This window comes from Mesoplodon bidens (assembly GCF_964165515.1).
Source record: "Mesoplodon bidens genome assembly, chromosome: 11".
Taxonomy (NCBI): domain Eukaryota; kingdom Metazoa; phylum Chordata; class Mammalia; order Artiodactyla; family Ziphiidae; genus Mesoplodon; species Mesoplodon bidens.
This window is the reverse complement of record NC_138167.1, coordinates 98,089,927-98,106,456: the sequence shown is the minus strand read 5'-3', so window position 1 is coordinate 98,106,456 and position 16,530 is coordinate 98,089,927. Positions and strand designations below refer to the sequence as shown.

Genomic DNA, 16,530 nt, shown 5'->3' with positions numbered 1-16,530 from the left:
TCTGTCTCAATGCAAAGACCCAGCTCCACCCAACGGCCAGCAAGCTCCAGTGCTGGACCCCCCATGCTAAACAACTACCAAGACAGGAACACAACCCCACCCATTAGCAGAGAAGCTGCCTAAAATCATACCAAGTTCACAGATACCACAAAACACTCCACCAGCCGTGGCCCTGCCCACCAGAAAGGCAAGATCCAGCCCCACCCACCACAACACGGGCACCAGTCCCCTCCACCAGGAAGCCTACACAAGCCATTGAACCAAACTTACCCACTGGGGGCAGACACCAAAAAACAAACGGGAACTAAGAACCTGCAGCCTGTGAAAAGGAGACCCCAAACACAGCAATTTGAGAAAAATGGGAAGACAGAGAAATGTGCAACAGATGAAGGAGCAAGGTAAAAACCCACCAGACCAAACAAATGAAGAGGAAATAGGCAGTCTACCTGAAAAAGAATTCACAGTAATTATGGTAAAGATGATCCAAAATCTTGGAAATAGAATGGAGAAAATACAAGAAATGTTTAACAAGGACCTAGAAGAACTAAAGAGCAAACAGTGATGAACAAAACAATAAATGAAATTTAAAATTCTCTAGAAGGAATGAATAGCGGAATAACTGATTCAGAAGAATGGATAAGTGACCTGGAAGATAAAATAGTGGAAATAACTGCCACAGAGCAGAATGAAGGAAAAAGAATTGAGGACAGTCTCAGAGACCTCTGGGACAACATTGAACACACCAACATTCAAATTATAGGGGTCCCAGAAGAAGAAGAGAAAAAGAAAGGGTCTGGAAAATATTTGAAGAGATTATAGTTGAAAACTTTTGTAACATGGGAAGGGAAATAGTCAAGTCCAGGAAGTGCAGAGAGTCCCATACAGGATAAATCCAAGGAGAAACACACCAAGACACATATTAATCAAACTATCAAAAATTAAATACAAAGAAAAAAATGTTAAAAGCAGCAAGGGAAAGGGAACAAATAACATACAAGGGACTCTCCATAAGGTTAACAGCTGATCTTTCAGCAGAAACTCTGCAAGCCAGAAGGGAGTGGCAGGATATATTTAAAGTGATGAAAGGGAAAAACATACAACCAAGATTCCTCTACCCAGCAAGGATCTCATTCAGATTCAATGGGGAAATTAAAAGCTTTACAGGAAAGCAAAAGTTAAGAGAATTCAGCACCACAAGACCAGCTTTACAAAAAATGCTAAATAAACTTCTCTAGGCAGGAAACACAAGACAAGGAAAAGACCTACAAAAACAAGCCCAAAACAATTACGAAAATGGTAATAGGAGCATACATATTGTTAATTGCCTTAAAGATAAATGGATTAAATGCTCCAACCAAAAGACATAGACTGGCTGAATGGATACAAAAACAAGACCCGTATATATATGCTGTCTACAAGAGACCCACTTCAGACCTAGGGACACATACAGACTGAAAGTGAGGGGATGGAAAAAGATATTCCATGCAAATGGAAATCAAAAGAAAGCTGGAGTAGCAATTCTCGTATCAGACAAAATAGACTTTAAAATAAAAACTATTACAAGAGACAGAGAAGAACATTATATAATGATCAAGGTATCACTCCAAGAAGATATAACAATTGTAAATATTTATGCACCCAACATAGGAGCACCTCAATACATAAGGCAAATGCTAACAGCCATAAAAGGGGAAATCGACAGTAACACAGTCATAGTAGGGGACTTTAACACCCCACTTTCACCAATGGACACATAATCCAAAATGAAAATAAATAAGGAAACACAAGCTTTAAATGACATATTAAACAAGACGGACTTAATTGATATTTACAGGACACTCCATCCAAAAACAAGAGAATACCCTTTCTTCTCAAGTGCTTATGGAACATTCTCCAGGATAGATCATAACGTGGGTCACAAATCAAGCCTTGTTAAATTTAAGAAAATTGAAATCGTATCAAGTATCTTTTTCCGACCCCAGCGCTATGAGACTGGATATCAATTCCAGGTAAAAAAAAAAAAAACTAAAAATACAAACACATGGAGGCTAAACAATATGCTACTAAATAACCAAGAGATAACTAAAGAAGTCAAAGAGGAAATCAAAAAATACCTAGAAACAAATGACAATGAAAGAAGATGACCCAAAACCCATGGGATGCAGCAAAAGCAGTTCTAAGAGGGAAGTTTATAGTAGTACAATCCTACCTCAAGAAACACGAAACATCTCAGATAAACATCCTAACCTTACACCTAAAGCAATTAGAGAAAGAAGAACAAAAAAACCCCAAAGTTAGCAGAAGGAAAGAAATCATAAAGATCAGAACAGAAATAAATGAAAAAGAAATGAAGGAAACAATAGCAAAGATCACTAAAACTAAAAGCTGGTTCTTTGAGAAGGTAAACAAAATTGATAAACCATTAGCCAGACGCATCAAAAAAGAAAGGGAGAAGACTCAAATCAATAGAAATACAAATGAAAAAGGAGAAGTAACAACTGACACTGCAGAAATACAAAGGATCATGAGAGATTACTACAAGCAACTCTATGACAATAAAATGGACAACCTGGAAGAAATGGACAAATTCTTAGAAAAGCACAACCTTCTGAGACTGAACCAGGAAGAAATAGAAAATATAAAGAGACCAATCACAAGCACTGAAATTGAAACTATGAATAAAAATCTTTCAACAAACAAAAGCTCTGGACCACATGGCTTCACAGGCAAATTCTATCAAGCTTTTAGAGAAGAGCTAGCACCTATCCTTCTCAAACTCTTCCAAAATATAGCAGAGGGAGGAACACTCCCAAACCCATTGTACGAGGCCACCATCACCCTGATACCAAAACCAAAGATGTCACCTAAAAGGAAAAGTACAGGCCAATATCACTGATAAACATAGATGCAAAAATTCTCAATAAAATACTAGCAAACAGAATTCAACAGCACATTAAAAGGATCATACACCATGATCAAGTGGGGTTTATCCCAGGAAGGCAAGGATTCTTCAGTATACTCAAATCAATCAGTGTGATACATCATATTAACAAACTGATGGATAAAACCCATATGATAATCTCAGTAGATTCAGAAAAAGCTTTTGACAAAATTCAACACCCATTTATGATAAAAACTCTCCAGAAAGTAGGCATACAGGGAACTTACCTCAACATAATAAGGGCCATATATGACAAACCCACAGTCAACATCATTCTCAATGGTGAAAAACTGAAACCATTTCTTCTAAAATCAGGAACAAGACAAGGATGCCCACTCTCACCACTGTTATTCAACTTAGTTTTGGAAATTTTAGCCCTAGCAATCAGAGAAGAAAAAGTAATAAAAGGAATCCAAATTGGAAAAGAAGAAATAAAGCTGTGTCTGTTTGCAGATGACATGATACTATACATAGAGAATCCTAAAGACGCTACCAGAAAACTACCAGAGCTAATCAATGAACTTGGTAAAGCAGCAGGATACAAAATTAATGCACAGAAATCTTATGGATTCCTATACAGTAATGATGAAAAATCTGAAAGTGAAATTAAGGAAGCACTCCAATTTACCATTGCAACAAAAAGAATAAAATACCTAGGAATAAAGCTACCTAAGGAGACAAAAGACCTGTATGCAGAAAACTATAAGACACTGATGAAAGAAATTAAAGATGATACAGACAAATGTAGAGATACACCATGTTCTTGGATTGGAAGAATCAATATTGTGAAAATGACTATACTACCCAAAGCAATCTACATATTCAGTGCAATCCCTATCAAACTACCAATGGCATTTTTCACAGAACTAGAACAAAAAATTTCACAATTTGTATGGAAACACAAGAGACTCCGAACAGCCAAAGCAATCTTGAGAAAGATAAACGGAGCTGGAGGAATCAGGCTCCCTGACTTCAGACTATACTACAAAGGTACAGTAATCAAGACAATATGGTACTGGCACAAAAACAGAAATAAAGATCAATAGAACAGGAGAGAAAGTCCAGAGATAAACCCATTCACATATGATCATCTTATCTTTGACAAAGGAGGCAAGAATATACAATGGAGAAAAAACAGCCTCTTCAATAAGTGGTGCTCGGAAAACTGGACAGATACATGTAAAAGAATGAAATTAGAGCACTTCGTAACACCATCCACAAAAATAAACTCAGAATGGGTTAATGACCTAAATATAAGGCCAGACACTATAAAACTCTTAGAGGAAAGCATAGGAAGGACACTCTTTTTTTTCTTTTTTTTTTTTTTTTTTTTTTTTTTTTTGCCGTACGCGGGCCTCTCACTGTTGTGGCCTCTCCTGTTGCAGAGCACAGGCTCCGGACGTGCAGGCTCAGAGGCCATGGCTCACGGGCCTAGTCGCTTAGCAGCATGCGGGATCTTCCTGGACCAGGGCATGAACCCGTGTCCCCTGCATTGGCAGGCAGACTCTCAACCACTGCGCCACCAGGGAAGCCCAAGAACACTCTTTGACATAAATCACAGCAAGATCCTTTTTGACCCACCTCCTAGAGAAATGGAAATAAAAACAAAAATAAGCAAATGGGACCTAATGAAACTTAAAAACTTTTTCACAGCCAAGGAAACCATAAACAAGACGAAAAGGCAACCCTCAGAATGGTAGAAAATATTTGCAAATGAAGCAACTGACAAAGGATTAATCTCCAAAATATACAAGCAGCTCATGCAGCTCAATATCAAAAAAAAAAAAAACCCAATCCTAAAATGGGCAGAAGATCTAAATAGACATTTCTCCAAACAAGATATACAGATTGCCAACAAACACGTGAAAGGATGCTCAACATCACTAATCATTAGAGAAATGCAAATCAAAACTACCATGAGGTATCACCTCACACTGGTCAGAATGGCCATCATCAAAAAATCTACAAACAATAAATGCTAGAGAGGGTGTGGAGAAAAGGGAACCCTCTTGCACTGTTGGTGGGAACGTAGATTGATAATGCCACTATGGAGAACAGTATGGAGGTTCCTTAAAAAGCTAAAAACAGAACTACCATATGACCCAGCAATCCCACTACTGGGCATATACCCTGAGAAAACCATAATTCAAAAAGAGTCATGTGCCACAATGTTCACTGCAGCTCTATTTACAATAGCCAGGACATGGCAGCAGCCTACGTGTCCATCGACAGATGAATGGATAAAGAAGATGTGGCACATATATACAATGGAATATTACTCAGCCATAACATGAAACAAAATTGATATATTTGTCGTGAGGTGGATGGACCTAGAGTCTGTCATACAGAGTGAAGTAAGTCAGAAAGAGAAAGACAAATACTGTGTGCCATCACATAAGTGTGGAATCTAAAAAATACCCCCCTGGGTCTGTGGGGGAAGGGTAAGCTGGGACAAAGTGAGAGAGTGGCATGGACATATATACACTACCAGATGTAAAACAGATAGCTAGTGGGAAGCAGCCACATAGCACAGGGAGATCAGCTCGGTGCTCTGTGACCACCTAGAGGGGTGGGATAGGGAGGGTGGGAGGGAGACGCAAGAGGGAGGGGATATGGGGATATATGTATATGTATAGCTGATTCACTTTGTTATACAGCAGAAGCTAACACAACATGGTAAAGTAATTATACTACAATAAAGATGGTAAAAAAAATTTTTAAACCAAAAAAACTAAAAAATAAAAATAATTAAAAATTGATGAATCAGTGAATGGTTTGATTTTTTGAACATAAACAAAATTAAATGGTATTGCTTAAGATACTAATATTGGTTATACAAATAGAAATTATTCATGTCTAAAAATATGAATCAACTTCTGTTGAATTTATTTAGTATCTTTAATAAAGAAAACACACGCAATTATCAATTTACTTACTTCCTGTAGAAAAACTGTATTTTGGTTTAGGCCATTGTGGTAACATTATTTTCATACAATCCAAAAACCTGAAGGCTCAGTGTGCCCAAACATTTTTTTTTTTTTTACTCCCAAACATTTTAAAACTTCTGAAAGCATTGATTGTTTCTAGAATTTAGAAACTTTTGGTTTTATTTTCAGTATACAGTCAATACTTTTATAGTTATTTAGCCATCCTCAAATTTATCAGGAAAAAGAGAGGCAACGTAGGTGTTCCATGCCAATAAAATGTAAGCCACAAACAGAAGGACCCAAGAAATAGTGCATGACATAAAATAGGCAAGTAAAAGTCCTGGGAGTTGTCCATGAGCTGCAGATATGACTGTTACCTGAGCCAAATGAGAAATGGGGTGTCCAAAGAACAGAATGGATTTCTTTGTATTACTACTACAAAGGCAAAGATATATTTTAATACCAAAGGAATAAGTGTAAAACACATGAATTATATAGTATAATGGTTCAAATACACAAAAGACAATATAGTGCTACAGTGTGAACAGTGCAGTTCTTGCATTCACATGGGGTAAATTGAAATTATATTCAGTTACTTTCTTTGAAGAGCATAGGTGGAAGCTTCGTTTTCCAGGCATCGCTGCAAACTGGAATCACCTGGGGACTTTGAACAGTTTTTGATAACTGCTCTCCACAGACATTCTTATTTAACTGATGATGGTGTAAATTGGGCATGTATACATTTAAAGTTCATCAGGCGATTCTAATGTGTAGCAAAGTGTGCAAACTGTTGAATTAAGTTTGGAAAGCAGGTTTTGTGCAGTGTGGATAATTCTCAGAAAAATTGCTGTAATACCAAAAGCAAAAGATGCTATAATGCTATTTTATACCATTACCACCTGCTATTAATTTTTTTTAATTTATTTTATTTACTTATTATGTTTGGCTGTGTTGGGTCTTCATTGCTGTGCGCAGGCCCCCTCCAGTTGCAGCGAGCGGGGGCCATTCCTCGCTGCGGTGTACGGGCCACTCATTGCGGTGGCTTCTCCCGTTGAGGAGCACAGGCTCTAGGCGCACAGGCCTCAGCAGCTGTGGCCCGCGGGCTTCAGTAGCTGTGGCTCGCGGGGCTCTAGAGCGCAGGCTCAGCAGCTGTGGCCCGCGGGCTTTAGTAGCTGTGGCTCGCGGGGCTCTAGAGCACAGGCTCAGCAGCTGTGGCGCACGGACTCAGCTGCTCCGCGGCACGCGGGATCCTCCCGGACCAGGGCTCAAACCCGTGTCCCCTGCATTGGCAGGCAGACTCCCAACCACTGCGCCACCAGGGAAGCCCACCTGCTATTAATATTAAAGACTGGTACAGTAATCACAGCTACTTTTTTATTCTTGAGTGTATTACAGTTCTTACTATGTGCAGTGCATTGTACTATGTACATATTTATGTGCAATTTCATTGGGTCCTCTAAGTAATGATGTATATTATCTGTTTCTCATCTCAGTATTTAATTTGAAAAGGTCAGATAAGATGATCTTTATGGGCTCCTCAATTTCGGAAATTCTTTTAAATTATTTATTTCTATCAATCCTAAAATATAATGTCAACAAGTTCCCATAGAAGGGTAAATGGGAGAGGGGAGATGCTGGACCCCTCCAGTGTAGATGAGTGTGATGGGCATTAGAGAGGAGAAGCTTAGGATGCTGAAGAAGTCTAAGTTGCCTGGGCAGATAACGCTAAATTTGATTATTAATAGTATTATAAAGTATTGTTTATGTCTTTTTTTATTTGAATGATCTAGGCATAAAACATCATTTTATCCCTGTGTAGTTAATTCATTCCCTCAACAGTTGTTGATGGCATGCCTAAGGTACTCTTACTCTCTCTATGTGTGTGTATACATATACAGAGAGAGAGAGAGAAAAAGAGAAAGAGAGAGAGAAAGAGAAAGAGAGAGCCCAAGTGCCAGCAAGCATGAGAGGCAGGGAGTACTAGGATTGAGGCTTTTTTTTTTTTTTGGTGCTTTTTTCTTTTTTTTTTTTCTTCTTTTTTTTTTTTGCGGTATGTGGGCCTCTCACTGTTGTGGCCTCTTCCCTTGCGGAGCACAGGCTCCGGACGCGCAGGCTCAGCAGCCACGGCTCACGGGCCCAGCCGCTCTGCGGCATGTGGGATCCTCCCGGACCGGGGCGCGAACCCGTGTCCCCTGCATCGGCAGGCGGACTCTCAACCACTGCACCACCAGGGAAGCCCAGGATTGAGGCTTTTATGAGTTGATTTAGTTAATCCTAAATCTAAGAGTCAGTTCTTAGTTCTCATCTTACTTACCAGCTGCTTTAGCTAGAGCTCATGTCTCCCTTGGAGTTAATGTACTTTCTTCAGGTGCCTTTCTGTGTCCCATACTCTCCTAATTTGCCTGACATGTCCCTGGTTGCTTTTCCTCCGTTTCCTCTGCTGGTCCCTCCTCTTCTTTCCTGTGAGTTGCCTCAGGCCCACTGTTTGTTCCTCTTCTCTTTTATAGCTACACGCCCTTGGTGATTTAATCTAGCCCCATGGCTTTAATTACCTTCTGTATGAGGATAACCCTGAAATTTAGATCTCTGTTCCAAAACCTCTCAGTTGAACTCCAGACTGTGTGTCCAAAGGTCTGTACATCCCTTTGGGTGTCTAAGAGACTAGATAAGAGGTCCAGAAATTAACCCCTTGTATCTGTCTGTGGCTTTTCCCATCTTATGGCTGGAGGTGTCATCCACCTGCTACTGAGGCCAGAAACCTTGGCGTCATCCTTGAATCCTCTCTCTTATATGCCACATCTTCCCATTAGATTCCTTCAGAGTATATCCAGAATCTGATCCTTTCGGATCCAGAAGGTGATCCTTTCTCATCACCTCGCTGCCGCCACCATTGTCTGAAACACTATCATCTTTCACTTGAATTACTTGCACGAGCTACCTGACAAGTTTCCATACTTCTATCTTTATATGCCTGGAGTCTATTCTCAACAAAGCGAGGGACCAATCGTTTTATTTTTATTTTTAAATTAAGTAAAACATACATAGAAGCGTATAAATACTCTAATAGAATTTGAGGTAAAGCAAACATAAAAAGTGTATAAAATACTCCAGTCTTAAGTATATAGCTGATTGATTTTAAATATCTCTACACCTGTGTACTCACCGCTCAGATCAAAACACAGGATACTGCCAGCATGTCAGTTCCCCTTGTGCCACTTTCCAGACTGTACCCCTCCAAAGTTCGTCACTATTCTAATGTCTGTTTTCATTGTTTAGTCTTGATCTTGAATTTCATAAATTGAGCATCATATAGTATATACTCTTTTGTTAGCTTCTTTTGCTCATCTTTTTTTTTTTTTTTTGCCGTATGCGGGCCTCTCACTGTTGTGGCCTCTCCCGTTGCGGAGCACAAGCTCCCGATGCGCAGGCTCAGCGGCCATGGCTCAGGGGCCCAGCCACTCCGCGGCATGTGGGATCTTCCCAGACCGGGGCACGAACCCGTGTCCCCTGCATTGGCAGGTGGACTCTCAACCACTGCGCCACCAGGGAAGCCCTGCTCATCTTTATTTGAGACTTTCTCTGGAGGTCAGTTGCTTAATCTGTAAAGATGAGGGTAGACTGAGATTAGGAGCTAAAATTTGAAAACAAACTGATGTCCAATCCCAACTCACAGAATTTCTGATACTTATTGTCTGGGGTCAGACACAGGGAAGTCGTATATTTGAAAAGATCCCAAAGAGAATATAACATGTAGCCTCTGGATCAAATGACTCTCTGTCTCCCTCTGTCTCTATCTCTGTCTCTCTTTTTTTTTTCTTGGACTCATTTCTTCCAAAAATACAAGGACCAATTGGCCGACACTCCTTTCCTCCCTTCTTCCTCAAGTATGTACTGTGCATCTATAGGACACCAAACACCATGCTAGGCTGCCAAAGGTGCACGAGTCAACAAAATTCAGTTCCTGTCTCTCAGAGGCTTAGAGCTTCGCTAAACCCATGTCTTCATAAAAACAAACAAACAAACAAAAAACCTGAATGAACAAATAAATAAATAAATAAATAGATACATAAATAAATAAATAAATCTATGAAAACTCAACAAACATCTCTATTTACCTGCAAACCAAATAGAGGGAGTGAGGAGAGAGAGATCAAGAAATGATTGACTTTGTTAAATAACCTAGTAATTTTGAAATCGTTGTTTAAATTTGGTCAAATAACTGATTGCTTATAAAAGATTGACTCAAATTTCAACTCAGTTGCTTTCCTTTTCAAAATGATTTGGTATCTAAACAAATTAAAGGGGATTGAAAGGAGTTAAAATTCTTTTTCAGATCTTGAACACCATTTGTAAACACATCCTAAAAACCATGTGATTATATAACCAGTATTTTTAAAATTTTGTTTTTGTTTTGTGCCAGTTAACTGATGTAATTAAATCCATGCAGAGACTTCGCTTGTGAGGATAATTTTCCACTTTCTGATTAATCATTGAATATAGCGCCCACCCCCACCACCCAAAAGAAAAGGTACTGTAGATGTGTCAATGCTCTGGTCTTCTTCAGGGCAGTGTTTTTCAAATTGTGGATTACTGTCCATCAATGGATCCTGAAATTCATCTAGTGGATTTTAACCAATACTTAAATACCAATTAAAAAGCATTAATTAATTAATGAAAAGAGAAGACAATGTTATTAGTAGAAAGCATCACAAACGATTTCATGTAGTAAGTGTAAGTACTGATCTATGAAACTTTTGTTTCCATTATATTTAGGTAACTGTGCATTGGGTTGTTTATTAGTTTATTAAGTACATGAAATTATTCTAATTAAAAATTGATCCAAATTATTAGCTGTTAAAATTACACTTTGAATTCTGATAGCTTATTTGGTATATGATTCAAATAATACTGAGAAAAAATAAAACTCACTTCAGTTAATTGGATAAATTTGATGGCAAAATCACTTTTATCTGTTTAGGATTTCAAAAATGTTTAGAGGTTTTTAGTTCAAAGAACAGTTGAGGTTTGACATGACAAAAAAATTAGGAACTAAAACAGTATTTATAGATATTTAACTGGGAAATGTGAGGGGACAGTCTATTATTTTAAAGCAGGAATTATGAGAAACTAATATCTCAAATTTATTAAAATAAAAATAATCATTAACCAAAATATATTATTATATAGGTAGAAAGTATTCTCAAATTATTTGAGTATGCCTCTGACAAGGAAACTAAACATATAAATGACATTTAACAACATTTCTCATAGCCATTTTCTTTCATTATAACTTATCGCTGGGTAAAAAATGTAAGTAGTACCAACAAGCATGATTGAATTTATAGATGACTTTGGAGTTAGGTAGGGAGAGGATATTATTTTCTTAAGTTATGTTTGTTATGTTGTTACATTGTTGGAAAATTAATTTTGACCGAAAACAAAAATTGGTGAATAAATAAATTGTAATGAACTATCCTTTAATAGTCATACAGGAGATTTTGTATTCAAGCACTTATTCTGTTGCTGTTACTTACCTGCTATAGTAAGATGGGAAACAATTAACTACCTCAAATTGTTGGTGCTCGTAGTGAATGACTGTAAAGGACTATTACAAAAGGTTGAATGCTTCTGATAAATAGATATGAAAGGAATGTAAGGTATATTTTGAGTATTTTTTTCTTTCCTCTACTAGGACCCTTTTAATTTCCCTTTCTAATTTATGGTGCATATTGAGAGAGAGTTGTTTGTCTCTAATACCCAATCTAGACAGCAGTTTTATTTTTTATTCTGTTTGAACAGCCAAAAAAGCCATTTTACACACTTAATTACAGACATTGTTCATGAATATTTTCTTGGTCTTCCAATGAACTAATCTGTTAATGTATAATAAAAATACATTTTGCAGTAAATTATATATATTTGGGCCAGAAATCTTCTTACTTTCTATAAAATTCATATAATTGGTGTAAAATTAATAATATCAGGACTGTTACAGCAAACATTCAAAAATACTCAGCTCAATTCTCTGTCTTAATATTAGGCCACCATAATTATTTGGCATCTTTTATTTTATTTATTTATTTATTTATTTTCTGCGGTACACGGGCCTCTCACTGTTGTGGCCTCTCCCACTGTGGAGCACAGGCCCCGGACGCGCAGGCTCAGTGGCCATAGCTCACGGGCCCAGCCGCTCTGCGGCATGTGGGATCTTCCCGGACCGGGGCACGAACCCATGTCCCCTGCATCGGCAGGCGGATTCTCAACCACTGCGCCACCAGGGAAGCCCGGCATCTTTTATTTTTAATCAACCTGAAAAATAATGTTTTAAAGAACACACTGGGTAGACACAGTAGTATATTCTGTTTGTTACACTTTTCTTTTTCTTTCCTTTACGTTATCTTATTTTCTAATAGCAAAATGAAATGTGAAGGAAAGAATTTGAAGTGGATTCCAGAACCATAGGTTTTTTGGGTATTTAGACGTTGACAAGTAGAACGAGAAGGTCCACTTGGTCATGTAACATTCAGCGTCTTCAACTCTATCATTCAGTAAAACTTATTTTGAAATGAATCAAGAAGTTATTTTTTTCTCAAAGCAAATGTGTATACCTTGGCTGCAATCATTTTAAAGTAAAGAACCTCTCATTGGATATTATTACTTTAATTTTGCACAAAATTACATTTAAAAAGGAACGTAATCAGTTGTCCATTTTATAAAGACAGATTCTGGAATATATTTTTTTTTCTTTTTATTTTCTTTAACAGACATTTTAACCTTCCTATGAAGCTCAGCTAAAGAGGACATTGGCAAAACTTTGTATGTCCTCCTGCATAGCTTTTGATGAGAATTTATTAAGACAGAAAACAGTACCTTGCCAAGTATTAACTTTAAATCTCTTATTTACTTTAGAATTTCAAGATTTATGGAATACCACAAAACCCAGGGAGATGACTCACAAGGAACTGGAACTTTCTAGTTTCCTACATTCTTTTAAAAAGTCTTAGCTATTTAACTTTGCTACATAATGCCATAGCTAATACTGAAATCAACCCATGAATTAACATAAATTAGTCTTTTTTTTTTGCTTCTCACCCTAAATGGTTAATCACTGGCTATCATGTTGCAGGGAACGGTTCAAAAGCAGTGGCATCACTCTTTTAAATTACAAAGGCAATACCTATGTTTAAGCAGAGAATTAGCAACTGTAGAAGTACAAATACGGTTTTTAAAATAAAGAATTTCTATGATTTAGGATGAAAATATGCTTCATTTCTTTCATGTATATCAACCCTTTCTCCATCTTATTTATCTTTTGGCATACTTACCAAATATTACTGTTCGAATCTCAGTTACCCACATCCTAGTATTCTAACTCACAGAAACAGGCGTCTCCTCCTATTTGGATGCTTTAGTTGAGACTTGTTTGTGAAGCACAAAATCAGTCTGGTTTTATGTTAAGTAGGTGGGTTGCTAATCTGTAAGAATGCCATTCTTGGTCAGGCCTTTATGAATTGTTTGTAAGTACTAAAGCGGACAATGCAATCTTTATATTCATTCTGCAATTAGCCAAAATAATTCTAGTTAAACTCTTGTTAAAGATCTCTAGTATGAAATGAATGTAAAGTATTCATTCTTTCTTTATCTTTCTCTCTGGCTTCATTCTAGCTCATTTATTTATATAAAAATAACCTTCTAAGTTACTTTTTCACTGCTTTTCATGTTACAGATTGAAAATGTTGATGTCTGCCTTAGTTTTCTAGCAGCCAGAGGAGTAAATGTTCAAGGTCTATCCGCTGAAGGTAAGAAAAAGTACAGTTGTCACAAATGGCATCCATGTTTGTAAAAGACTTTTTATAACGCTGTAAATGTAAAGTGGGAGTACATAGCCCCTTAATACAAGAAAGGAAATCAGTAAAGTTTCCAAAATAATAGAAACATAAATTCACTGGTTATTAATGTACGCCTTATGTAGGTATGTTCCAGATTTTGCCAAAATTGTTCTTTACATTACGGAGTATATGGGAGGGGGACATATTAACAAAATATCTTTATGTTATTACCAGTTGGTAGTGTTTTTAGAGTCTTAAGTAGATGGATGGATAGATAGATAATGCTGGATGATAAATACAGTAGATGGACATAAATACAGTTAAAATAGTGTAATTAATGCTCAAATATTTTATCAGTAACAATTCTATAATTTGATCAAGTTGGTAGTCCAAGTCTAAATATTTGTTAATTTTAAATAAGTCATCAGGAGTTCTTACTTAATTAGCACTACCAGTATTAATAACTGTTCTTTGTAAAGGCCTTAAAATTATTAAATGTTTAAAAGATCATCACTGACATTGAAATATAGAAAAGTGGAAAAAGAAAACTAGATCTGATATTTTTTTTTCTGCATTTCTTTTTCTTCCACATATATTTTTAGGAAGCCTTTGCAAAATTTTCAATTTAGTACTATTAACAAAAAACAATTGCTAAAGTTATGAAATACCAAGTCCTTTGAGATCTGTATTAGCAACAACCATTTTTAATTAGAATTTTATGATTAAACACTTCTGACAATTTATGTTGCTTCTTGTTTCTACTACAGTCAGTTTACTCTGAAAAGCCTTTTTCCCCCACAGATAGTAGAAATATTAGACAATTCTAAGCTGTTCAAAGTTTGCTGCCATTGGAAAAAGAGGAATTGTGTGACTTCTGAAATATTACAGACATGTACTAGAATTATTTACATTTGTCAATTTTTCTTCACTGTTTAAATTTTATTTTAAATTTCTTTAATCCTTTATCTGTATATGTCATCATGATGTTTAATATTAAATTACATATTTAATGGCAAAAAACTTATGTTCAAACCTAACTCATGGTTCTGTTACTTAGAATAAAATTTGATAAAATCCTCCAGGATAATACTTTACTTTCGAAGTGGTTAAAGTTGGTGAGAAATGTTACCATTTATTCGTTTTATGTCTCTTCCGTATAACATGACATCTTTTTGTTTTGCTTTGTTTTGTTCTTTCATATTCTTTTTTTTTAAACATCTTTATTGGAGTATAACTGCTTTACAATGTTGTGTTAGTTTCTACTATATAACAAAGTGAATCAGCTATATGTATACATATATCCCCATATCCCCTCCCTCTTGCCTCTCCCTCCCACCCTCCCTATCCCACCCATCTAGGTGGTCACAAAGCACCAAGCTGATCTCCCTGTGCTATGCAGCTGCTTCCCACTAGCTCTTTTACATTTAGTAAGTGTATATATGTCAATGCCACTCTCTCACTTCATCCCAGCTTACCCTTCTCCCCCAAACCTGTGTCCTCAAGTCCATTCTCTACATGTGCACCTTTATTCCTGTCCTGCCCCTTGGTTCTTCAGAACCTTTTGTTTTGTTTTGTTTTGTTTTGTTTTGTTTTAAATTACATATATATGTGTTAGCACACGGTATTTGTTTTTCTCTTTCTGACTTACTTCACTCTGTATGCCAGACTCTAGGTCCATCCCTTTCACTACAAATACATCAATTTCATTTTTTATGGCTGAGTAATATTCCATTGTATATATGTGCCACATCTTTTTTATCCATTCATCTGTCGATGGACACTTAGGCTGCTTCCATGTCCTGGCTATTGTAAATAGGGCTTCAGTGAACACTGTGGTACATGACTCTTTTTGAATTATGGTTTTCTCACGGTATATGCCCAGTAGTAGGATTGCTGGGTCATATGGAGTTCTGTTTTTAGTTTTTTAAGGAACGTCCATACTGTTCTCCATAGTGGCTGTATCAATTTACATTCCCACCAACAGTGCAAGAGGGTTCCCTTTTCTCCACACCCTCTCCAGCATTTATTGTTTCTAGATTTTTTGATGATGGCCGTTCTGACCAGTGTGAGGTGATACCTCGTTGCAGTTTTGATTTGCATTTCTCTAATGATTAGTGATGTTGAGCATCCTTTCATGTATTTGTTGGCAATCTGTATATCTTGTTTGGAGAAATGTCTATTTAGATCTTCTGCCCATTTTTGGATTGGGTTGTTCGTTTTTTTGATATTGAGCTGCATGAGCTACTTGTATATTTTGGAGATTAATCCTTTGTCAGTTGCTTCATTTGCAAATATTTTCTCCCATTGTGAGGGTTGTCTTTTCGTCTTGTTTATGGTTTCCTTTGCTGTGCAAAAACTTTTAAGTTTCATTAGGTCCCACTTGTTTATTTTTGTTTTTATTTCCATTTATCTAGGAGGTGGGTCAAAAAGGATCTTGCTGTGATTTATGTCATAGAGTGTTCTGCCTGTGTTTTCCTCTAAGAGTTTTTTAGTGTCCAGTCTTACATTTAGGTCTTTAATCCATTTTGAGTTTATTTTTGTGTATGGTGTTAGGGAGTGTAACATGATATCTTTTATTAACATAAACCTCTTGCTTTTTATTTATCTCCTAAAAATATATGAATGCCCAAAATGATTTTCTAAATTGATTAAACATGCATAGTAATAAAATAAGTTTAAAAAACCTCTTTCAATAAGATCATTCAGGTTTACAGGAGAAAATTAATACTTTATCACTGTAGCTTTATATTGATCAATCCAACACTTACATGTTCTGACCCCTGTGAGGAGGATTGGGGGCTTATAACAATTGAGCCTCATTTTATATGAATAA

At 36.8% G+C, this 16,530-nt stretch overlaps 1 protein-coding gene across 5 annotated transcripts in view; it reads left to right on the top strand.

The window, feature by feature from the left end:
- Window positions 1-16,530, top strand: part of NAV3 (neuron navigator 3) — a 599,001-nt gene that overhangs the window by 349,500 nt on the left and 232,971 nt on the right. For all 5 annotated transcript variants that reach the window (XM_081248291.1, XM_081248290.1, XM_081248289.1 and 2 more), the window contains exon 4: window positions 13,595-13,667. In XM_081248291.1, the coding sequence (XP_081104417.1) occupies window positions 13,595-13,667 (73 nt within the window). The remainder of the gene's footprint in view (window positions 1-13,594; window positions 13,668-16,530) is intronic.